The sequence below is a fragment of the Solea solea genome, chromosome 21 (genome assembly GCF_958295425.1).
Source record: "Solea solea chromosome 21, fSolSol10.1, whole genome shotgun sequence".
Lineage (NCBI taxonomy): Eukaryota > Metazoa > Chordata > Actinopteri > Pleuronectiformes > Soleidae > Solea > Solea solea.
The window spans coordinates 167364-191463 of record NC_081154.1 but is presented as its reverse complement, the minus strand read 5'-3'; the positions used below and the strand labels follow the sequence as shown (position 1 = coordinate 191463).

The 24100-nt window shown below is 45.9% G+C and overlaps 3 protein-coding genes across 8 annotated transcripts; 1 reads left to right on the top strand and 2 right to left on the bottom strand.

The window, feature by feature from the left end:
• Window positions 1-143: 143 nt before the first annotated feature.
• Window positions 144-6787, bottom strand: LOC131448342 (protein FAM13C-like). Of its 3 annotated transcripts, none has more exons than XM_058620709.1 (11): window positions 5965-6787; window positions 2789-3092; window positions 2595-2721; window positions 2414-2495; window positions 2256-2319; window positions 2045-2165; window positions 1852-1935; window positions 1664-1762; window positions 1271-1467; window positions 499-600; window positions 144-430 (listed from the first exon to the last, which is right to left on the bottom strand). In XM_058620709.1, the coding sequence occupies exons 1-11, from the start codon at window positions 6164-6166 to the stop codon at window positions 307-309; spliced, it is 1506 nt and encodes a 501-aa protein (XP_058476692.1). In that variant the 5' UTR covers window positions 6167-6787; the 3' UTR covers window positions 144-306. The 3 variants fall into 3 exon arrangements, with proteins under 3 accessions (XP_058476692.1, XP_058476693.1, XP_058476691.1); XM_058620710.1 differs by having other exon boundaries at window positions 1271-1470; window positions 2846-3092; XM_058620708.1 differs by having other exon boundaries at window positions 1271-1470; window positions 5965-6786.
• A 392-nt stretch (window positions 6788-7179) lies between these two features.
• Window positions 7180-15202, top strand: LOC131448340 (SUN domain-containing protein 1-like). 2 transcript variants are annotated; one of them, XM_058620706.1, is made up of 21 exons: window positions 7180-7556; window positions 8792-8968; window positions 9034-9332; window positions 10205-10450; window positions 10807-10923; window positions 11061-11141; window positions 11417-11554; window positions 11641-11733; window positions 11964-12048; window positions 12114-12151; window positions 12234-12394; window positions 12474-12689; window positions 12759-12833; window positions 12899-12945; window positions 13015-13159; window positions 13250-13516; window positions 13631-13715; window positions 13809-13924; window positions 14002-14169; window positions 14241-14333; window positions 14733-15202. In XM_058620706.1, exons 2-21 carry the CDS (start codon window positions 8865-8867, stop codon window positions 14856-14858), a joined length of 2700 nt encoding a protein of 899 aa, XP_058476689.1. In that variant the 5' UTR covers window positions 7180-7556; window positions 8792-8864; the 3' UTR covers window positions 14859-15202. The 2 variants fall into 2 exon arrangements, with proteins under 2 accessions (XP_058476689.1, XP_058476688.1); XM_058620705.1 differs by lacking the exon at window positions 7180-7556 and adding an exon at window positions 7564-8493.
• Window positions 15203-15703: 501 nt separating this feature from the next.
• On the bottom strand, window positions 15704-23081 carry a1cf (apobec1 complementation factor). 3 transcript variants are annotated; one of them, XM_058621620.1, is made up of 13 exons: window positions 23008-23081; window positions 20620-20772; window positions 20374-20508; window positions 20175-20305; window positions 19863-20101; window positions 19000-19164; window positions 18808-18905; window positions 18573-18710; window positions 18102-18246; window positions 17618-17847; window positions 17264-17400; window positions 16975-17129; window positions 15704-16277 (listed from the first exon to the last, which is right to left on the bottom strand). In XM_058621620.1, the coding sequence occupies exons 2-13, from the start codon at window positions 20722-20724 to the stop codon at window positions 16129-16131; spliced, it is 1827 nt and encodes a 608-aa protein (XP_058477603.1). In that variant the 5' UTR covers window positions 20725-20772; window positions 23008-23081; the 3' UTR covers window positions 15704-16128. The 3 variants fall into 3 exon arrangements, with proteins under 3 accessions (XP_058477603.1, XP_058477604.1, XP_058477605.1); XM_058621621.1 differs by having other exon boundaries at window positions 17618-17823; XM_058621622.1 differs by having other exon boundaries at window positions 16189-16277; window positions 16965-17129.
• Window positions 23082-24100: the final 1019 nt, after the last annotated feature.

The window sequence follows — 24100 nt, the reverse complement described above, 5'->3', positions numbered from 1 at the left end:
ACGTGCAGCGAGAAGCACGGACATGTTTAACACAAACATCTCATTTCATCTGCATATATAGAAATAAATACTTTCATTTCATCATGGAAGAAAAATCAGTTTTAGCGATTTAATCTTTATCTACTGACACTTTGATGCTCGGAGCCCTTTTTAGTACGAAAGACTCAGTAGAGACTCATTAGAGACTCAGTAAATCCATATAAATAAAAAGTGCCTGTTTTGTTTAACAGGTAAACAAACACAATGAAGATGCTGGTAAACGTGTGATGGCATTATTTACACAGGCGTCTGTCTGTCCGTCATGTGTCACATGGTTTTGGCCACTTCCTGTTTGCTGAGCAGAACTTCCAGCAGCCGCAGTTTGGCTTTCAGCTGTTTGTATTCCTGATATTCTTCTTTCATCGGAGTTCGATCTTCTTTCTGACAGATTCTGAAAAACACGACGAGTTTCACTTTCAGGTTTTTAACTGCGACGTTCAGACTGTGTTTATGTCTCACCTGCCGGTCTGACGATAAAACTCCTCCTCAAACTCTCGCAGGACTTTACGTCTCGTCTTTTTCTCTGCTCTCGTCTGACGTAAGCTCAGCAGCAGCTGAGACCTGGTTCAGGTTCAGGTACAAGAGAATCAACCATGGAGAGCGGATCATTAACATATCATCAAAATATAAACATCGCAGAACAGCAAGGAGTCACAGATGATCAAAAAACATCGCAGAACAGCGAGGAGTCAGACGATCTAAAAACATCGTAAAACAGCGAGGAGTCAAAGACGATCTAAAAATATCGCAGAACAGCGTGGAGTCACAGATGATCTAAAAACATCGCAGAACAGCGAGGAGTCACAGATGATCTAAAAACATCGCAGAACAGCGTGGAGTCAAAGACGATCTAAAAACATCGCAGAACAGTGAGGAGTCAAAGACGGTCTAAAAACATCGCAGAACAGCGTGGAGTCAAAGACGATCTAAAAACGTCGCAGAACAGCGAGGAGTCAAAGACGATCTAAAAACGTCGCAGAACAGCGAGGAGTCAAAGACGATCTAAAAACGTCGCAGAACAGCGAGGAGTCAGAGACGATCTAAAAACGTCGCAGAACAGCGAGGAGTCAAAGACGATCTAAAAACATCGCAGAACAGCGTGGAGTCAAAGACGATCTAAAAACGTCGCAGAACAGCGAGGAGTCAAAGACGATCTAAAAACATCGCAAAACAGCGAGGAGTCAAAGACGATCTAAAAACATCCTACGATCTAAAAGTGTTTGCGACAAACCTGGAGGCTTCGTGAAGGTTCGCGGTGTTGACGGCGGGTTGTTGACGGACACCTTTGACCTCGTCCATCGGGGACACGAACGCTGGGTCACTGTCCCGGTCACTGTCATACTCGCCGACTGCTGTGGGCGGAGCCAGGACAGGACGTTTGTCCACTGTCACTGAAGTCACAGAGTCTTCGTCGGATCCGTCCTCTTCCTCCTGACGTACACAAACACCTTCAGTGCTAACGTTAGCATGTGAGCGGCGGTATGGTGGGCGTGTCTTAGCATGTGAGCGGCAGCGTGGTGGGCGTGTCTTAGCATGTGAGTGTGGCGTGTCTTAGCATGTGAGTGGCGGCGTGGTGGGTGTGTCTTAGCATGTGAGCGTGGTGTGGTGGGCGTGTCTGACTCACGATGGTGGTGATGGAGGTGGGGCTGGCGCAGAGGAGACGTTTAATCAGCTGGTATCTGTCGTACAGTGGCTTCACCAGGTTCTTCTCCTGTTTGGTTCCCTGTGACACAAACACAGTGTCGTCATGGCAACATGGTCGTCAAGGACGACAGAGAATGTGACAGGTGGATCAGCAGATGGTCGACTGACCGCTCGTCCGTGAAGACTCTCACAGTAGAGGAGACATTTCTGCAGCGTGATCTTCTCCAGGACCATCTGAGCCTGAGACATGTCCTGCACAGCAACCATCACGTCAGTGTGGCCATGGTAACGCTGACTCACAGTCTTATATATATATATATTATATAAATATATCTATCAGAGGAGGCGGAGCTTCTGTCACCTTTACGTTGTCAGGGAGACCGAGGTCTCGTCTTTTCTCCCTCAGTCGTCTGAACAGAGAATCCACCGTCTCCTCCATCGTCGGCCTGTGCTCTGACGCCCCCTGCTGCCCGGAGACGTACCTGCAATTACACACACACACACACACACAGTCACAGATACTGTGTGCGTGTGTGTGCGTGTGTGTGCGTGTGTGTGTGTGTGTGTGTTACCTGTGCATGTTGGTACTTTCTCCTCCGTCCTTTGACTCAAACACTGACTGTCTGAGTCTGAGCTCTGCACACACACACACACACACACACACACACAGTGATCATGTGATCATGATGCGTTCACATGCTGCAGTAAAGTGTAAATATGTTTATTTTACCTTTGAGTTGTTTCCGAGCTTTGGCCAAGTCACTCATCACACGCACCATCTCTGTGTTTGAGTATTTGTCGTTGTGAGACGGCTGAGACACACACACACACACACACACACACACACACACACACACAGATATCAACACAAATGTAAATGAACACAAAGACAAAGTCTCAGGTTTTTTTACCTTATATTTCATCTGAAGTTCAAACTGATCCTCAAACCTGTGAACTTTCTTCTTCAGAGTCTGAATGTGACGCCTGAGAGACCAGGGACACTCATCCTCCATGTCCTCTGTCCTGTCCCCACGACACCTGGACACATGAAGACAGACATGAAGACATGAAGACAGACATGAAGACATGAAGACAGACAGCTTACAGGATGTACTGCTGGCTGCAGGGCGGTGATGGTGCAGTGTCGGGGTCAGAGTTGAACCTCAGGCTGTGGCTCAGGCTGGAGCAGCGGGGGGACGGGAGTGGACTGGCACCACCTGCGAGTAACTGAAGCAGAGCTCCTGCCCCTGCTCCTTCTCCTCCACTGACTCCTCCCCCTTCACCTCCAGGGCTGCTCCTCTGAGGGGAGTAGGGCAATTGATGAGGACTGGGTAGCAGCGCAGCATCAGAGGTCAGGGGCTGCTGGTGTCTGGAGGACTGAGGAGGTCTGGTAAGGATTGTCCTGAGCTCTGTGAAGACATAAGACTCTGATGTTAAACAGCTGTAGGTGTAGCACTAGTGTCTGATACCAGGACCACGTACAGGTCACGTACAATCTCCTCAGTGACCATTAGACCACATGAACAACCTAAAGGCTTAGGAGGAACACCTAATGGCCCCAACTAAACCAACTAAAGGACGGCTAGAACCAACTAAAGGACGGCTAGAACCAACTACAGGACAGCTAGAACCAACTAAAGGACCACTAGAACCAACTACAGGGCCGCTAAAACCAACTAAAGGACCACTAGAACCAACTAAAGGACCACTAGAACCACATTAAGGACCTAGAGGACCACGACAAACACTTCAGGTCCTCAAGAACCACTTGAACCAACTAAAAGATACAAGAAAGTTTGAGAACCTGGAGAACCTCCTCTTCAAAATATTAGGAAGGCAACAGCACACAAACTATTGATCACTAATGTAACATTAACTGGGATATTATAGGATAAGTGCACTTATTGGGATGAATATAAGCCCCTCAGGGTTTCCATGGTTGTTGTTGAGTTGGTGTGTACGGTACTGTGTGCTTTCTCACGTAAAGCTATTAACTGAATTTACGTCTCGGGTATCCTTTCTTCACAACCCGGCCGCCCGCCTGCATTGGACAGAAGTTACCACAACTAATAAATAGATAATAATAAAGTTATTGGTCAGTTGATTGTTGAGTCATCAGTGACTCACGTCTCAGTCAGCCTATTAATAGAAGAAACCACACACACACACACACACAGAACGGCATGCTGGGTAAAATAAGTAAATTCACCAGAATAAAACACTGATGATGAAGTTGTTTATTTATAGTTTCTCTATAGTTTTTGAGTGAGTGGATTACAGACGTCTGTGTAACAGTGACGTAGATAAAGACGATCATGTGACGTAGATAAAGACGTGATCATGTGACGTAGATAAAGACGATCATGTGACGTAGATAAAGACGCGATCATGTGACGTAGATAAAGACGATCATGTGACGTAGATAAAGACGTGATCATGTGACGTAGATAAAGACGATCATGTGTCGTAGATAAAGATGTGATCATGTGACGTAAATAAAGACGCGATCATGTGACGTAGATAAAGACGATCATGTGACGTAGATAAAGACGCGATCATGTGACGTAGATAAAGACGATCATGTGACGTAGATAAAGACGATCATGTGACGTAGATAAAGACGATCATGTGACGTGGATAAAGATGTGATCATGTGACGTAGATAAAGACGTGATCATGTGACGCAGATAAAATAACTGTAACTCTGTAACACTGTGACTCTGTAACACTGTAACTATGTAACACTGTAACTCCGTAACTCTGTAACTCCGTAACTCTGTAACACTGTGACTCTGTAACACTGTAACTATGTAACACTGTAACTATGTAACACTGTGACTCTGTAACACTGTGAATCTGTAGCACTGTAACACTGTAACTCTGTAACACTGTAACAACACTGTAACGCTGTAACACTGTGACTCTGTAACACTGTGACGCTGTAACACTGTAACAACTCTGTAACACTGTGACTCTGTAACCTTGTGACTCTGTAACAGTGTGACGCTGTAACACTGTAACTCTGTGACTCTGCAACACTGTAACACTTTGACTCTGTAACACTGTAACACTGTGACATTGTAACTATGTAACACCGTGACTCTGTACCACAGTAACTCTGTAACTCTGTAACAATGTAACACTGCAAATCTGTAACTTTGTAACACTGTAAATATGTAGCACTGTGACTCTGTAACACTGTAACAACACTGTCACTCTGTAACACTGTAAGACTGTAACTCTGTGACTATGTTACACTGTGACTATGTAACATTGTAACTCTGTAACACTGTAACTCTGTAACACTGTGAATCTGTAACTCTGTAACACTGTAAATCTGTAGCACTGTAACACCGTGACTCTGTTACACTGTAACTCTGTAAGACTGTAACACTGTGACTCTGTAACACTGTAACTATGTGACTCTGTAACACTGTAACTCTGTAACACTGTAACGCTGTGAATCTGTAACACTGTAACTATGTGACTCTGTAACACTGTAACTATGTGACTCTGTAACTGTAACTCTGTAACACTGTGATTCTGTAACACTGTGACTCTGTAACACTGTAACTCTGTAACACTGTGACTCTGTAACACTGTAACACTGTGACTCTGTAGCTCTATGACTCTGTAACACTGTAACTCTGTAACACTCTAACAACTCTGTAACACTGTGACTCTGTAACCTTGTGACTCTGTAACACTGTGACACTGTAACTCTGACTCTGCAACACTGTAACACTTTGACTCTGTAACGCTGTAACGCTGTAACTCTGTAACACTCTAACTCTGTAACACTGTAAATCTGTAACATTGTAACACTGTAACTCTTTGAATCTGTAACACTGTAACTATGTGACTCTGTAACTGTAACTCTGTAACACTGTGATTCTGTAACACTGTAACTATGTAACACTGTGTCCTCGCTGTTATTTCATGGACTGCGTCACTTTGACATCGGAGGTTGGAATGAATGTCAGACATTACCAGTCGGTAACAAACATTGGAACCATGTGTACGACTAACTGTGATCAACAGTAGTAACACAGTTTGTGAGGTCGCTCCGACTTCCGACAACAACGGGAACACGCTTTAATAAACCCTGACGTCACGAGACAGACAGACGGACAGACAGACAGACAGACAGAGATGTCATCATCTGGAAACATCTGAAGTTCAGGAATCTGCACTGGGTCCAGTCTATAACCTTGTCCAGGATCAGGTCTAACCTTGGTCCAGGACCAGACAGACAGACAGACAGACAGAGACATTGTGTACCTTCCTCAGTGGGAACACTGTGACACAGGACGCGTGTTTTCCCCTCCTTCTCTCCGAGCTCCGTGCGTCCACAGGGACTCTTCTGCTCTTTGCTGCCCAGGGCAGGGAGGCTCTCCTCTGGGGACGGAGTCAGCGAGGACCCCCCCTCCACCTCCAGTGCCTGGAGCTTCAGCAGGGAACTCTGCAGGCAGAAGCAGAACATCCCAGACACACACTGATCCAGAGATGAACTTGGTCCCAGCAGCAGCAGCAGCAACAGCAGCAGCAGGTCTTAGCCAGATCCCAGAATCCAGCTCAGATCAGCAGAGGTTTGTAGTTCAGGGAATAGACAGGTCCCACAGTCACAGTGTCCCCCTCCTGCTCCAGGGATTAGTCCGCTCCAGTTCATGTGTGGATGAAGAGCTTAGAAACAGAAAGTTGACTTTTCTCTGCTCCAGGGATTAACCAGCACCTGTGTGTGTGTGTGTGTGTGTGTGTGTGGAGATAGATGATGTTCATCCAGGAATTAGACAACACCGCTGTGACTGAGGAGCATCCTCTCATCCTGCATGTCCACTGATGATGATGATGGTCCTCTCCCTCCCTCTCCCTCTCTCTGTCTCTCTCCCTCTCCCTGTCTATCCCTCTCTCTGTCTCTCTCCCTCTCTATGTCTCTCTACCTGGATTAGTCATCCTCAGGCATGATGAGAGGAGGGAGGATGGAGGGATGATGAGGAGGAGGAGGATGAAGCGGAACCATGAGGAGTCAGTGACGCCTCCTCCCTCGTTGTGTGATCGTGAGGTTTTTCCCGCAGCGGTGAGGGAGGGGCGTGTTGATGACGTCACGGTGTGTCGTAAACCCATTCATAAAAGCGGGATAAAGATGATGATGAGGAGGAGAAAGTTCGTGCTTCTGCTCACACCCACAGTTTAACTCCCTAAATTCCGGTTTCATGTACGTATAAAAATACATTTATTTATTATTCACGTGTGTGTGTGTGTGTGTACACGTGTATAATCAATAAACACACACACACACGCGTGCATATTATCATGTAATATATACATATACTCCACATCTGTGTGTAGATATATCATTATTATTACTTTAATATACACACACAGTTACGTTTATATATCTGTTTATACACACAGATGTATATACAGTATAAAAGTATATATGCATACATGAGTGTGTGTACTTTAAAATAAAGAACACATATGTACTGTATGGATGTACACACACAATGAAAACCCGTGTAGCACGTGACAGGAAACACACAGAGCGTGAGTCATCTGTTCAACGATCTAAGATCTTTGTGTCCGCTGTTCAGTCCTCCCGCCACAAGGGGCGCTAATCAGCGTCTCTATAAAACCCCGCGTCGCTTTGATGAAAGTAGAAGTGTCCTCGCTGTAGAGTTTTCACGCTGTCATTTATCGATGAGAACATTAGTCTTACTCTCGTTTGTATCTCTACGTGATAACGTTTGTGTGAAACTGCACCGGTTTAGTGAGAACAGAGGAAAAGCAGCAGAAAAGTGACGACGCTGTCCGTAAATCACAGGTGAAGTTTAATTTACACTCCCGGCTGACGGGGAGGGGCGGTGCTTCAGGTGAGTGTGTTTATTTTACGTGTTTTTTTGTATTGTCTTTATGTGTTTACGGCTGTTTGTCTGTGTGTTTGGGAGCTAATGCTAACGCTAGCAAGCCGAACGTTCGAGTTTCCGCGGGGCCACGCCCATTACGTTTCCCATTGGTCTGTGTTGTCGTCACCTCCCCGAGTTCAGCGCGGATTGGTCGGAGGATGACGGTCCCTTTAAGTGTGTGTGTGTGTGTGTCCTTGTCCTTGTCAGGACCAGTCGTCCTCATGGAGACCAAAAGGTCATTTCTAAGGAACTGTTTGAGTTGTTAGGTTGGTCATTAACTGGTTAAGGTTAGTTATAAGACTTTTTCTGCTTCTTAAATGTGAAGGATTTGAGTTTGTGTAGAACGTCACGTTCGCTCTCAGAGTCTAAACATAAACACATAGAAAGATCTAAAATAAAAAGACACTAATTATGATTGTTTTTCATTCAATGTTTATTTAAATTGAGCATTTTTTATCATTTATTATCAAATCTTTTGTCTAATGGAGGAAAAATGAAAGGAAAATAGGTGTGAGATATGTATTCATTTTGGGTATAGTCATGATTATTGATCAGAAGTGAATGTTTTTGTTTTAAATATTAATTTAAATGTAAAATGAACAGAACAGATTTAAAATGTCAGACTTTTATTTTGAAGTTTTTGCTCATTTGAAATATTAGAAGTAGAGAGTGAGAGAACAAAGCTGTGTGTGTTTGTGTGAGATTAGAGTGTGTGTGTGTGTGTGTGTGTAAGTGGGTGGAGTCTAAGTGGCTCAATGACCCACAGCAGGAAGTTGAAGTTAAGCAGGTTTAAGGTGAACTGGAACCGACACTGCTGCTACACTGTGTGTGTGTGTGTGTGTGTGTGGTAATGTGTGATGAGTGACGAGGACGTGGAGCTGCAGAGCTGGGGCTGGACTGATCTGTGTGTATCCTCACTTTACACTCCTGCTGTGTCTCTCTGTGTGTGTGTGTGTCTCTCTGTGTGTTACTGTGTGTGTGTCTTCAAAGCTAATAATTAAAGGGAGAGTCTGATTTTTCAGGTGCTGACGTTTTTTTTCGTCTCAGGACACAGAGACACAACTCTGTGGACAAAAGGATCCAGATGTGTCTTTTGTGCTCAGAGTGTGTCTCTCTGTCCTGAGAAGAAAAAAAACAGAGTCAGCACCTGAAAAATCTCTGTGTGTGTGTGTGTGTGTGTGAGTAACGTGTTTGTCCCTCAGCTCCAGTTACTCCTCGTCTCTGTTGGAGTCAGAGACGGAGCAGCAGCTCGTCTCCGTCCCTCAGACCAGGATCATGTCCAGAGTCAGTCTACGGCTCGATGACGGCCTGTTGGACCGCAGTCTGCCGCACAGCAGCGCCTCCTTCAGTGTGGGAGGAGCCAGCTGGAAGACCAGCAGGTCAGTGAAGTTTGCTCCTCCCACTTTTGCAGTGAAACTGTTTTGGTCACCTCCTCCTCCTGCAGGTCTCTGAAGTCTCGTCGTTCGCACCATCTGTCCGTCTCCTGCTCAGAGTCGCTCCTCGTCCCGTCTCCTCTTCCTCCTCGTCAGCGTCCGTCTCATTTGCTCCACCACACCGGCGTTCCCAGCGTGGCGTCGGACGCGTCGCTGCTGTCATCGCTGCTCGATGAGTCGTCTGTTCAGGACGTGACGCTGGTCGACGCCATGTGGGGTAAAAACTGTGACTCAGCATTTATCGTCAGTGAGACGTCAGACTCACGCTGGTCTTCATCCACAGGTTTAGACCACGACCTCCACCCTAAAGGTCAGTGACCTTCGTTACCATGGAGACATAATAACACTCACACACTGAGGGCTCTATTTGTATATTTATTTCATTATTCATGACTATTGACCCGTCACTGATTATTGACCCGTCATTGATTATTGACCAGTCACTGATTATTGATCCCGTCACTGATTATTGACCCGTCACTGATTATTGATCATCCGTCATTGATTATTGACCCGTCACTGATTATTGATCATCCGTCATTGATTATTGAGCGTCACAGATTATTGAGCGTCACTGGTTATTGACCCGTCACTGGTTATTGATCCGGCGTTGGTTATTGATCCGTCATGATTATTGATCCATCCGTCGTTGACTGTTGGTCCCGTCGTTGATCCTGTCGTTGACTATTGATCCGTCGTTGATTGTTGATCCTGTCGTTGATTATTGGTCCCGTCATTGATTATTGAACCGTCGTTGATTATTGGTCCATCCGTCGTTGATTATCGGTCCGTCGTTGATTATTGGTCCGTCGATTATTGATCCGTCGTTGATTATTGATCCGTCACTGATTATTGGTCCCGTCGTTGATTATTGATCCGCTGTTGATTCCGTTATTGATTGTTGATCCATCCGTCCTTGATTATTGATCCATCCATCGTTGATTATTGATCCGTCACTGATTATTGGTCCCGTCGTTGATTATTGATCTGTCGTTGATTATTGATCCGCTGTTGATTCCGTTATTGATTGTTGATCCATCCGTCCTTGATTATTGATCCATCCATCGTTGATTATTGATCCGTTGTTGATTATTGATCCGTCTTTGATTATTGGTCCCGTCACTGATTATTGGTCCCGTCGTTGATTATTGATCATTGATTATTGGTTTTTCTATGTCACAGAGAGCACCATCTTAGCAAACAGCACTCTGATTGGTTCAGACATGCATGCCGTCCCAAACCCAATACAGACACTGAACAGGGTTTACTGCACAGACTGTGAGCTGGAGCCCGCCCCCAAACACGCCCCCGCTTCCTCCGCCTCCAAACACGCCTCTGCCGCACTGACCGGGACAGGAAGCTGTGATCGTGGCGAGTCGGAAGCGCCGGTCATCTACCATCGAGAACAGAGCCGCAGGCCAAAGACAGGTGAGACGTTTGTTATTAATGTCAACTTCCTGTCTGTGCCTGTAAATTAATCAATGAACCAATTACTAAATCATTTTTAGTATCATTATTTTTTGATAATTGATTCATCGGTTTGAAGTTTTGTTTATGATTAAAACTAGATTTCTGATCGTTTCAACTTCTTAAATGTCCTTTGCCCTGGATAAGGATTTTAATTTTGTTTGTGGACAAAACAAGACATTTAAGAACATTGTTATTTCTGAGATTTTATGAACCAAACGATTCATGGAGAAAATAAGTTAGTCGTTAGTTGCAGCTCTACCGGTGACGTCATCAGCTGATCAGACGCTCGCTCACGTACCTTTTGTTTTCGGCAGGTGCGATGGAGTCCGTGTGGGAGGCGGTTGTGGGCGTGAACAGGTGGGCGGCAGCTTGTTTTATGTCGCTGCTCGCTCTGATTCACGTGCAGTTGCAGAAGCGCCACCATGTGACAGGTAGAGGGCGCTATGGTTGCCCAGATTGAGTAAATCTGTTGATGTTGCTGCTGCGTCTTCTCACTGTTATGGTGGGTGTGGTTTTCCTCAGCGTATCAGAGTGCAGCTCAGTGTGTCATGTGTTGTGGTTTTTCCAGATGTGCTGCAGCTGTGTGTGAGGAGAGCGCTGACACACACCTGGCAGGTGTGTCTGCGATTCACCCCTGACCGTCGAGGAGGTAACGACTGTGACAAGTGTCTGTCTGTCTGTCTGTCTGTCACTCACTGTGAGACACAAACTAAAGTGAGTAACCCACTCAGTGTCAGAGATAAAGCCGAGTCTCTGGGTCTGGTGCTGGTTTTAAGCAGCAGGGGGCGCTCACAGCACAGGAGCAGAAATAACAGCACATCATTGAAGCTGCAAACGTTTCACAGATGAAGTGAAATCTAAACAAATGCAGGGAAATCTGGACTTTGACTGTTGCTGTGACAACATGCAAATCTCTGCCTTTAGTTGCAGCAGGTGCTCCACTCACAGGGACTCGGCTGGACGTGGTGCAGAGTCTGTCTGACTGTGTCTGGTGTGTTTCAGCTGGACCTGCTCACTGTGGAACCATGAAGCCTCAGAAGCGTCATGCCGGCGGATCTCTGTGTGAGTTCCTGCACCACACACAGGTTTAAACTAGTCCTGTTGCCATTGTTATGCCTTCACATCAGTGAACACACTGACACCTACAGGTGACGACTGTAAAGGCGAGCAGCGCTCGGAGACGGAGGGCGCCTCCTGGTGGTCGTCGACGTGGAGTGCGACTCTTTACACAGGTCGAACAGGTGTTAGTTAGCCCCGCCTCCACACACAGATGCTTTGTTTTGATTGGCAGCTTCCTGTGTTTGTGCTCGCTCTAAAGGTTAAAGGTCTTTTATTGATCCTCTGGTGTAAGCATGTTAGCATGGCTTTTTCTTTTCACCATCTGACCTCTGTGTGATGGACAGGCTCCGCCTCCTCTGTGACTTTGCAGCTTCCACCTGACTCCTGTGTGTGTGTGTGTGTGTGTGTGTAGGGAGGACTCTCTGTGAGGCTTTCAGGTGTTTTGGCAGACGATGGTGTCAAATTACGGCCCCTGACTCTGCCCCTCTCCTGCCTCGGTGAGTATGATTTGTTGATTATTGACGAGTCATTGATTCAGTGCTGACTCTGGTTTGTCCTTCAGACTCTTCGTCGTCCTCCTGCTGCTCCTCCTCCTCCTCAGTGAGTCTCAAACTCATGTCTCTGATCATCAGTAATGACGTTTGTTTAAAGACGCTCATGACCCGCCCCCGCCCCCACACAGGCCTGTATTGGTTCGGTCCGGTCGGCCTTCAGTCGCTCCTCGCCATACTGAATGTCACAAGGACGCAGACCTCACAGAGCCCGTCAGCAGAGGGCACCGCGGAGGAGCCGCTGCTCCACAGTCGACCCACGCCATCAGGGGAGGTGCTGACACCAGCCTGGGTGAGCTGGGAGCGAGGGGGCGGGGTTTACAGGTCTCTGTAAGGCTGTTTTTGTTGTTGTTGTTGTTGTTGTTTGACAGGAAGATCCGGAGCGGCTCGTTGGACTGGAGCGGAGTCTGGCGTCTCTGTGGGAGCGTGTTGAGACCGGAGGACAGTGGGCAGAGCAGAGACACGGCGAGGTTCTGCGGCTGTTCGCTGACCTCCAGCGGCAGGTGTCCGTCGCTCAGAGCGGCGAGGAGGAGAATCTGGGGGCGTGGCTCAGCAGCGTCAGGAGGAGCCTGGATGAGGAGCGTCAGGTCAGAACCGATGAAAACAAAGAAATCAAACGTCTCCAGAAAACTGAACTGTTTTCCCGTTGTTCTCAGGTCGAGCAGCAGAGGGCGACGTCTCGTCTGGACAGGCTGGAGCAGCAGCTGCTTACGCTCGCGGCTCAAACTGAGGTAAACACTTTCACTTCAATCCATCAGATCAATGAGAAGTTTGACGTTTGTGTTTGAAACTTCAGGAGCTTCAGAGACGAGAGGCTGTGACGTCATCGCCTCCTGACGGCAGGTAACAGACGCTGCCGCGGACACTTACCTCAACAATCCAGGGTCTGAGCACTGACCTTCTTTTCTCTAGCGTTGATGCGGACCATCCGTCCCATGATGCTTTGCTTGTGGAGGTCGCGAGGTTGGAGGCGGCTCTGAAGGAAATGAGGCACGACGTTGACGGTCTGACGGCGTTTAAGGACACCTGTCGGCAATTTAACGCAATCCAGCAGACAGTGAGTGCAGTTAGCTAAAGTGGTTTTTATTTCACTTTAGCCTGAGGGCGTTGGCCCCTGCGGTGGAGGCTTAATTGCGTCTTCTCTCAGATTTCAGCTCGGGTTCATGACGAGGTCCGTACTCTCATCTACGGGAACCAGCTGGCGACGGTGGGCGGGGCGGACGCTAACGCTCTCCCAGAGTCCCTCCTCCAGTGGCTGTCGCAGCACTATGTCAGCAGTGCTGACCTGCAGGTGGCGCTGTCCTCTGTGGAGCTCAGCGTCCTGCAGAACATGGACCTGCGGCTTGAGCAACGCCGTGGTGAGGAGGCGGTCGCCGGGACCGTCCTTCAAACTGCCACTGCCATAACCAAGGAGGTGAGGGGGCATGGCCACGGATGGCATAACCGTGACTTATTCTTACTCTGTCTTTTATTGTGAAAAGATTGTGAAGATTTATTGTGAAAGTGTTTTTAAACTCGTCTCTTCCAGGACATCCACTCGATCGTGACGAGTGCTCTGCAACGATTCTCTCAGGACCAGACAGGCCTCGCTGACTATGCTCTGGAGTCCGGAGGTCACAGCTCTCTCCAGTTGGCCACCAGGGGGTGATATTGTTGCATCCAGTATTTGTCCACAGCTAGCCGATGTTTGTCTGTTTTTCCTGCAGGGGGCAGCATCCTGAGCACTCGTTGTTCTGAGACGTACGAGACCAAGGCGGCACTGCTGAGTCTGTTTGGAGTTCCTCTCTGGTATTTCTCTCAGTCTCCTCGAGCTGTAATCCAGGTAAACTCACCTGTCGTCCATAATCTACCTGATATTTGGTTGACAGCTGGTAAACGACGCCCTCTGTCTTCCTTCAGCCGGACATTCAACCAGGAAACTGCTGGGCGTTCCAGGGTTCCTCAGGGTTTCTGGTGATCCGTCTCTCCATGAGGATCGTCCCCACGGCCTTCTCTCTGGACCACATACCCAAAGTCCTGGCACCAAGCGGAACACTGCGCAGCGCGCCGCGAGACTTCAGCGTTTACGTGAGAAAGTCGTAAAAGTCTCCTCCGAACCTTTCAGAGACACTCGAGGTTTAAACATGTTTGTTTTTCAGGGTCTGGATGATGAGCGTCAGGAGAGCGGGAAACTGCTCGGAGTTTACACGTACGATCCAGACGGAGACGCTCTGCAGACGTACGCCACCACCGTGAGTCGCTAACCTGCCGTCCAGTCACGGCACAGTCGCTCAGCCGCCGCCCAGTCACCCCGCGGTCGCTAACCCGCCGCCCAGTCACGCCACGGTCGCTAACCCACCGCCCAGTCACGCCACAGTCGCTAACCCGCCGCCAGTCACACCACGGCCGCTAACCCGTCGCTGAAAAAGTGGAAATGAACGTTAACGTATCGTTGAACAGATTAACGTGGATTAACTTAACAGGTCTTTAGGTTCAAATGGACTCGAGCTGATTAGTCAAACCCGATTTACTTGAGTTAAAAACGGTTTGATTTGTGAGGTCAAAGGTCACAATATTAAATGAATTTCTTCAGTCTGTCGATTCTCTCACGACACCAAAGAGTTTGTGTGACTTTGTTTTTTGATTGACAGGAGGAAAATCATCAAAGCTTCCAGATCATTGAGGTGCGGGTTTTGTCCAACTGGGGACACGAGGACTACACCTGCATGTATCGGTTCAGAGTTCACGGGAAGCCTGAGGGACGCCTGAAGGACTAACGTTCCAGAGAAACTATGAAAAATGGCTTCGTTGATCAAAGTGTGGACAAATGCACGGTGACTCCGCCCCTTTCTACACCACATGATCACATTATTTCCCATGGAAAGAAATTTGTGTTAAATTGTGTGTTAATCTTTTAATATGTGCGTTGTTGTTTTGTTTTGGGATGTTTTTCTGTGACATCATCACGCTGCGGTTGCTTTAAAGGACAAGTTTGCGTTTTCTCAGACGACTTGTGTTTAACGGTCGTCGCTCGAGTCCTTGAACACAGCAGCAGGTTTTAAAATGGCTGCTGTTGACGATAATGTGACAAAATTAGCTAAATAAAAACCTTTTACTTTTATTACATTTGTGACTTCATTATTTCAATGTTTTCTTTGTGTTTTTCATACAAATATTAAATAAGTGAAAATTAAGAAAACTGTTTCTAAACAGATTAGAATAATCCAGGTCAGACCGTGGTCGTGTTTTTTTTTTTTTTTCTTTATTACAGAAAGATTATGGATCATGAAAATTTTTCTTTTTTTTTTTTTTTTTTTTTTTCTGAAATCCAAACAGATTAGCATTGATTCACTCACACTTTTCAATTACGGAGATAAAACGTCTATAAAAACAAGAGGATGGATATTTCCCTCTTTTACAAAAATAACTTCTAAGTGCATCGTGCACCATAATCCTAATCCTAACCCATAATACTGTCTCTGCTCTGTTCAAAGCTCTGATGTTGGCCGAAAATAAAAAAATATCCTTTCGTTTTCATTAATCTAAAGTTTAAAAAACCTGGATGAGTTCTCGTCATTTGTAAACAGGAGGTTTTCGATGAGGGAAATGATATGAATGCAGATTTGAACTCGCTGTGATTTATTAGCGTGAATGAATGATTGTTAGCACCGATGCTTCAAGACGAGGACGTTTTTGAAAATGTCTCTGAAGATGAAACTTTCAAATATTCACGACAGAAGTTTCATGAAAACCAAAAATCAAATAAAGCAAATATAATAATAATAATAATAATAATAATAAAAGCAATTTAGCTAATTAACGAAAAGAAAACATTCTCACGTACAGCTAATCACAGGCCACTCACTAATCAATCATTAATCTAAGATATCGACGACCTTGTGATTCCGGTCACATGATGAGCAGAAGAAAATTATAAAGGAAAAGGTGAGAGATTATTTTCAGGGTGACAGACGAGTGAAAGAAATCCGATGTTTTTCACTGAAGTCAAATCTGCAGAAAGAAAACGTGACGACGAGTTTTCTTCCTCTAGAAGACGCCGTAGCCGTCGCTGTGGCGCGTCGCCACGGCAAACGCGGGGTAGCCCTCGTAGGTGGTGAAGGCGGCGAGGTCCTGACCAAGAGACACGGCCTGCTTCAGCTGAGAGGCGACCGCCGCCGGGCTCGCCAGCGTGTAACCTGGAGACAAACAGACAATAAGTTTAGACAAAGAGTCATAAGTTTGAAATGAAGAGATAAGTTTGTAGATTCATGTTAGTTTGTTAAGAATGAGTTCATTTAAAAAAAGTTTAGAATCACCGACTGACTTCAATGTTTATATGCTAATGTATAGCTAGCTAACGGCAATCGATTTACCTAACTATCAAGTTGTCTAACTATATAGCCATCTAGCTAACTATCTAGTGAGATGTCTATCTAGCCAACTATCTAGTGAGCTGTCTATCTAGCTAACTATCTAGTGAGATGTCTATCTAGCCAACTATCTAGCTGTCTATCCAGTGAGCTGTCCATCTAGTGAGCTGTCTATCTAGCTAACTATCTAGTGAGCTGTCTATCTAGCTAACTTATCTAGTGAGCTGTCTAGCTAGCTAACTATCTAGTGAGCTGTCTATCTCGCTATCTAGTATCTAGTGAGCTGTCTATCTCGCTAACTATCTAGTGAGCTGTCTATCTAGCTAACTATCTAGTGAGTTGTCTATCTTGCTAACTATCTATCTGTCTATCTAGCTAACTATCTAGTGAGCTGTCTATCTAGCTAACTAACGATCTAGCAATCAATCCGTTAGCGTTTCATTTGCCGTGTTTGCCATGCTAACCGTGTCTCCAGCTTTGTTTGTTGAGTGTTAGTCGTGTTTGGTTACGGACCTTCACATACCTGGGAAGGCCACTGAGGCCACGGCGGCAGCAGTGGCACAGGTGGCATCAGCAGCGCCCTCTGTCTGCAGGCCGAGCGTCTGCAGGGTGTGTTCAGCGGCGTGGACTTTAGCTTCTTCTACTCCTGCACACAGTTTAGTGGGGGTGAAGGGATGTCTGTAGAGAGAGAGAGAGAGAGAGATAGAGAGAGAGAGAGAGAGAGAGAGAGAGAGAGAGAGGCTGTGGTCAGTAGCAGTAGCTTTAGTTGTATTAGCATCATTAGCTTCAGTAGTATCAGTGGTATACTGTACACATTAGGGTACTGCGTCGCAAGAGCTGGTACTGTGATCTTGTAGAGGAACAGTTGTCTCTGATCTGGACCAATGGCAGAGTGAAGCTGATATACGGGTTGCCCCCAGTTATTCTTCTGACACAACTCCTCCAGAACCTGGGACAAGTCAGGGACACGTCAGGGAAAGGAAGAAGGGACTTTTGAAACATTCTAATGTACAGTGTGAAGGGTTTGGTTCTTCATAGAATCTGAAGGATCCAACACATGCAAAACTTCATGATGTTTGTTTGATGGTCGTTTCTTGACCTTTGACAGCAGACGGTGAGATGGTCACATCTGTGTCCTGCTCAGTGTCTCAGGTGTCTCTTGTTACCTGTGGCGCAGGTTTGATGGCTCCGGTCTTCAGGTTCAAGGGGGTCAGCTCCATGCCGGGCAGCAGATCGTACAGCTTCTCCTCCAGCTGCTTGTCCGCCTTCAGTCCATAAGATGAAGCGCCGCCGCTGCCTCGACCCACAGCTCCGCCCCCGGCGGTATAGGCCAGGTAGCCCCGCCCACCCAGCCCCCGCACCCCGGCAGCCCCTACAGGTAAGGTCATGTAAATTTCTACAGGAGATCGAAAAGGCAGTGAAATCAATCAAATCACCGGAAATCAACCGGAGAAGAAGAAGGCACAGTGGTCGCCATGGTAACTCAGCTCCACCCACATCTACCCAGGGCTGGTACCACAGCAGTGGTCATGGCAACCATACATTAATGCTGATTACATGGATCACGGGTGATTCTCAGTTTAAGATCATATAAAATCTGTCATTGATTATAAATAGTCTTGTGTGCGGTTATTGATTAGTTTTCCTCACCTCGAACAGATGGCGTCCGGATCAGACCACGACCGCCGATGTGAGCCTTTGCTGTTGGGAAGCGGAACTGACCGGGAATAGCAGCGTAGGCCTGGGGGGCGTAAAACACGGGCGCACCAAGGTACGCGGCAGAGGGCTCGTACACCTGCAGAGAGGAAAGAATTTGTGAGCGCCCCCTGCTGGACTTTGGTGTGGGAGAGTGAGTGTGTGTGTGTGTGTGTCATATAACCACACTTAAAAAGCTGGAACTATCCCTTTAAGGTTGAGAAACATCACTGTCACCTTGTGAAAGTCTGGAGACCCTGACAGTGTCATAATTCCCTTTGTCCACTAGATGGTGTAAGTTGTTAACAGGATCTGCTGAGTCTGGACGACCTGAATCTGATTTGTTGAGTGAACCGACAGTCGACACAGCAGCATGTGTGCCTCATGAACCCAGCTCAGAGTCTGTGGTGTGTTAAGGTGTAGTACCTGTCCTACAGGATAGGCGGTGTAGTCCGTCTGCAGCAGAGATGCTCCTCGTCCTCCCGTCCCTCTGGTGTAACGAACATAACTGTCCTTGTCCACTGGCTTGGCCAGAGTCACCTCGATAGGAGACCCGTCCACCACCTGAAGTGTGGAGGAGAACACAGGTTAACTCCTTCCACTGTGTAACCATGTGTTAACACTTGATGTGGACCCTGGTGGACTCTGGTGGTTCACTGACCTTCCCATTGAGAGTGTTCATGGCGTTGATGGCGTCTTCTCTCTGAGTGAAATGGACAAAGGCGTAGTCTCTGATCTTCTTCACTCGCTCCACTGCACCTGTAAAGCAAAACCCTCTTTCGGTTCAGGTTTGTTGAATCTTAGTCTGGTTTACGTTCCTGGATCAAGAACAATGTGACATCTGGCTCGGTACCTGGTTTGAGGCTGTTGAACTCCTTCTCGATGGTCTCCTCTGTCGTCTGCAGCATCAGGTTCCTAACGTACAGTATCTTCACACTTGCCATGGTGTCCTCGTCAACCTCCACCTCTGGTTCCGCCCAGTCCACGGCGATGGCATGACCCCACAACTGAATACGACCTGTGTCACAGAAGACTTGTTTTTGCATGAGCACTAATCCATAACCTGATGTCTGGACCATTTATCCATTTTCTACCACTTAATCCTCCACTTGAGGGTCATCTGACAGCAGGGTCACACCATACCAGTCCATCACTGGACATACTATTCACTCTCCAGGCAATTTTTCAATGTCCAAATAGTCTAATCCCCAGTTTTGTATGTTTTTGGACTGTGGGAGGAACCTGGAGAACCTGGAGAGAACCCACCTGCGCACTGAGAGAACATGCAAACACCCCTGAGTCAGTCTGGACAATTGTGAAGAGAGAGCGAGTAAATATGAGAATACAAAGGTTTTTCATTCTCCTCCAGCTTAACCCAGGCTCCGCCCCTCTCCTGGACTTCTCTGAGCCTGATTCTCTACCACGACAGGCTTCTTATGTGATCAGGAAAACTCTGGAGAACGTCTGGACTCAACTTCACTTCAGAACCCTTGCTGAGCCAGGATCATGAAGCAATAATCCAGTTGCTGTATCTTATCTCTCACAACATGTTTAAATGTGTGAGGTTTGCTAACAGCTAATGTCCTCTCTGTCCGTCCACACCAGACATTTTTATCACCTGGTCTTTAATGTGATGAAGAGTTCAGGGTGAATGTCAGGACTTTGGCTGTGGACCTAGTCACTGATGAAGCTGAGTGAAGGTTGAGGATTTGATACCTGGCAAAAGTTTGCGTCGGGCCATGGCAGCGGCTCGGTGGCTCTCGTACTCGACAAACGCAAAACCTCGGTTCTTGGATTTGTCGGCGGCGCTGGGGTAGACGATGACATCCATCACCCCCTCGGTGACCTTCCTCATCTCAGTCAGGATCTCCTCACGCTTCTTGGTTTTGGGAATCCCGCCCACAAACAGCCGGCAGTTGTCCACGCTGGCACAGACGCCGAGGAGGCGACCGTTCCTGCAGTGATAAAGAAATTTGTTAAGGGTTTGGATCGCTGCGAATGCGGAGGGGACTGGAACCAGATCCTGACCTGATCTCATAGTTGTTGAGCTGCTTGATGGCTGCTTTGGCCTCCTGCTTCGTGCTGAAGGTAACGAAGGCGTAACCTCGGTTGTTCCCGTTAAAGTCCATCATCATCCTCACTTCATAGATTTTCCCAAACTGAAAGCAAGAGTAAAATCAGAACCCGTTCTAACGACCACCACGGTCCTGGACTTTAGTCCTCTCACCTTCTCACACAGTGGAACCAGTTCGTCTTCAAACAGATCTCGTGGTAATTTCCCCACAAAGATCTCGCTGCCTCTCTCTGGTGGAGTACCGTCCCAGTCCGGCGGTGGACCGCCATACCGCCGCTGACCGTTCTCCTGAATCACAGAGGTTAGATATCAAAGGAAGAGGAGGGCAGAATCAGTCTGCAAGTCTTGATTATTCACAACATTCAAATGCATGTAGGGGGCGGAGCCACAGTTTTCTACCTGCCGCAGTTGGTATCTGGTGCGTTGTGTCAGCAGCCGCAGCGCCGCCTCCTTCTGCGGGCCCAACCCTCCTCCGTCCTGGTTCACTTTCTGATTGGTTTCCATTGGATTTGATTGACAGTGAATGTGAATCAGGGAAATTAAAGGTGCTCACTGGAAACACACACACACACACAATATGAGGATTGGAACAGTGACTCTGCTAAACAGGAAACAGCTAAAATATGACGATATTTTAACAAGAAATTCAAAAAAACTAAAAATTCAGAAATGTTTTTGTTTTTTTTGTGTGTGTGTGCGCGTGTGCTTGTGTGTGTGCGTGTGTGTGTGTCTGTGTGCGTGCATGTGTGTGTGCATGCATGTGCGTCCAGTAGAAAACGCTGAAGCTTGTTTTTTTTCCTCAGATACTGAGGTCAAGGTCTGTCCTCTAATGATTGACAGACACTGAAGACACTGTGGACACCAAAAACACTGAGGATACACTCACAGCTTTGTTCTCATTCAGGTTCTGGACGACTAAAACCTGAACCTTTAAACCTAAGACCAGGTCTCAGATGTGATCTACCTCAGCTAACTTAGCCTCTAAAGCTAATATGTAGCTAAAATGTGATGGTGCTTAAACTTTGTTAACTTAGCCTGTAACGCTAATGTGTAACCTTGGACTAAAGCTAATCTGAGCTAACACACACACACACACACACACACACACACACACACACTCTCCCACACCAAACCTCATGGAGAAAACCAGCGATTTTAACATCACACACACACAGGAGTTGTTGATCCACTGCTGCCTCCATCACTAGGTTCAAATGTCTGATTTTGTCTCTTCAGTGTTTGAAATCCAACGTTCAGATTGACGTCAGTGACACAAAGTGACGTAGATAAAGACGCGATCATGTGATGTAGATAAAGACAAGATCATGTGATGTAGATAAAGATGCGATCATGTGACGTAGATAAAGACGATCATGTGACGTAGATAAAGACGCGATCATGTGACGGAGACAGAGACGCGATCATGTGACGGAGATAAAGACGCGATCATGTGACGGAGATAAAGACGATCATGTGACGTAGATAAAGACGCGATCATGTGACGGAGATAAAGACGCGATCATGTGACGGAGATAAAGACGATCATGTGACGTAGATAAAGACGCGATCATGTGACGTAGATAAAGACGCGATCATGTGACGTAGCTAAAGACGCGATCATGTGACGTAGCTAAAGACGCGATCATGTGACGGAGATAAAGACGCAATCATGTGACGGAGATAAAGACGTGATCATGTGACGTAGATAAAGACGTGATCATGTGACGTAGATAAAGACGATCATATGACGGAGATAAAGACGCGATCATGTGACAGATAAAGACGCGATCATGTGACGTAGATAAAGACGATCATGTGACGGAGATCGAGACACGATCATGTGACGTAGATAAAGACGAGATCATGTGACGTAGATAAAGACGAGATCATGTGACGGAGATCGAGACACGATCATGTGACGTAGATAAAGACGAGATCATGTGACGTAGATAAAGACGAGATCATGTGACACTGATAAAGACGCGATCATGTGACAGATAAAGACGCGATCATGTGACAGATAAAGACGAGATCATGTGACGTAGATAAAGACGAGATCATGTGACACTGATAAAGACGCGATCATGTGACGTAGATAAAGACGTGATCATGTGACGGAGATAGAGATGCGATCATGTGACGGAGATCATGTGACGAGATAGAGACGTGATCATGTGACGTAGATAAAGACAAGATCATGTGACGTAGATAAAGATGCGATCATGTGACGTCGATAAAGACGAGATCATGTGACGGAGATCGAGACACGATCATGTGACGTAGATAAAGACGAGATCATGTGACGTAGATAAAGACGCGATCATGAGACGTAGATAAAGACGCGATAATGAGACGTAGATAAAGACGAGATCATGTGACGTAGATAAAGACAAGATCATGTGACGTAGATAAAGACGAGATCATGTGACGTAGATTCTCTTACGTTCAGTGACAAAATAACAGTCATTATAAAACAATCAGATTTATTTTTAGTTCAATGTTAAATATAAAATAAAAATAAAAGACAGTTAAACATTTATTTTTGTGATGATTCTTGTTTTTATGCAACAGCTGTTATTCAAACCATCATGTTCTCACCACAGTGACATCATGGTTATGAACGTATGAATTAACTAGCAAACACAGAGAGACCTTCACTCTCTCTGTGTCTCTCTCTCCCTTTCTCTTTGACTCTTTTGAATAAGCAGCAATAGACGCACACACACACACACTCTGTCTGTTTTTCAAAATAAAATGAAAATGATTTCAGTAAAAATAAAAACTCACCTGAGCAATTTCAGAGATCACCTCCTCTGATCAGAGCTGTGTCATTCTGAACTCTCTCTGTGTGTGTGTGTGTGATCACATCATATCAAACTCCAAAGGTTCACTGTCCTGGTGTTAGCTTTATGAGCTGCTAACGTTAATGTTTAACCCACTGCTATCTGTGGACACACACACACACACACACACACACACACACGCAAATACACACAGCTGTCTGTCTGTCTGTGTGTGTGTGTGTGTGTGTGTGTGTGTGTGTGTGGTGAAGACCAGACAATGACAGTCAGCCAAAGACACACACACACACAGACATTTTGTTAGCCCACATGGCAGCTAACAGCTACATAGCCTGGTTAGCATTAGCCACACCACTGTTTTAGAGACGGTTTCTAAAAAAAAAATGGATGTTTGCAACCTGTGTTCTCAGATTTAAAAACTCAATAAATGTGTTGAATCAACAAACAATAACTTAGTTAAAGTACAAATAATGATGATGAATGATTTATTATTTTATTTTATTGTTCTTTTGTCACAGTTTAATCTCTTTATTTTATTATTTGTTTAATAAATTGAATTTTGTGTGAAAGAAGTGATTTGACTTGACTCATATTTAATCAAATATAATTTAGTTATAGTTTATGTATTTGTAGTTCTTTGATTATTGTTGCAATTTTAAATGAATAAAAATGGTTACAATAAATGTTTTATTACTAATTCATCACCTTATTCACCTGTTAGTGTATGATTTAAAGTAAGAGTTATATTATTATTAGTTTTAAGAGAGTTTTTAACATTAACAGACAAAAGTCAACGATGAACTGATGAGGACGAGCTTTTATTGTGAAACTATTTTTAATAATTCATAAATGACTTTGCTTAAAGTGAAAAATATGTCTTAGTGTTTTTTGTTCAGGTGTTTTTCTCATGTTTGACGCCAGAGGGCGCCACAGAATACACGCACACACGTTAGAGTCGATGTAAATCTTTACTTTTACATAAATAAATAAATAAATAAATAAACATCAGGATGTGACGTCAGAACAAAGAATTGTTTAAGGTTTTTAATAATTAATAACATGAATATGAAGCGGTTTTA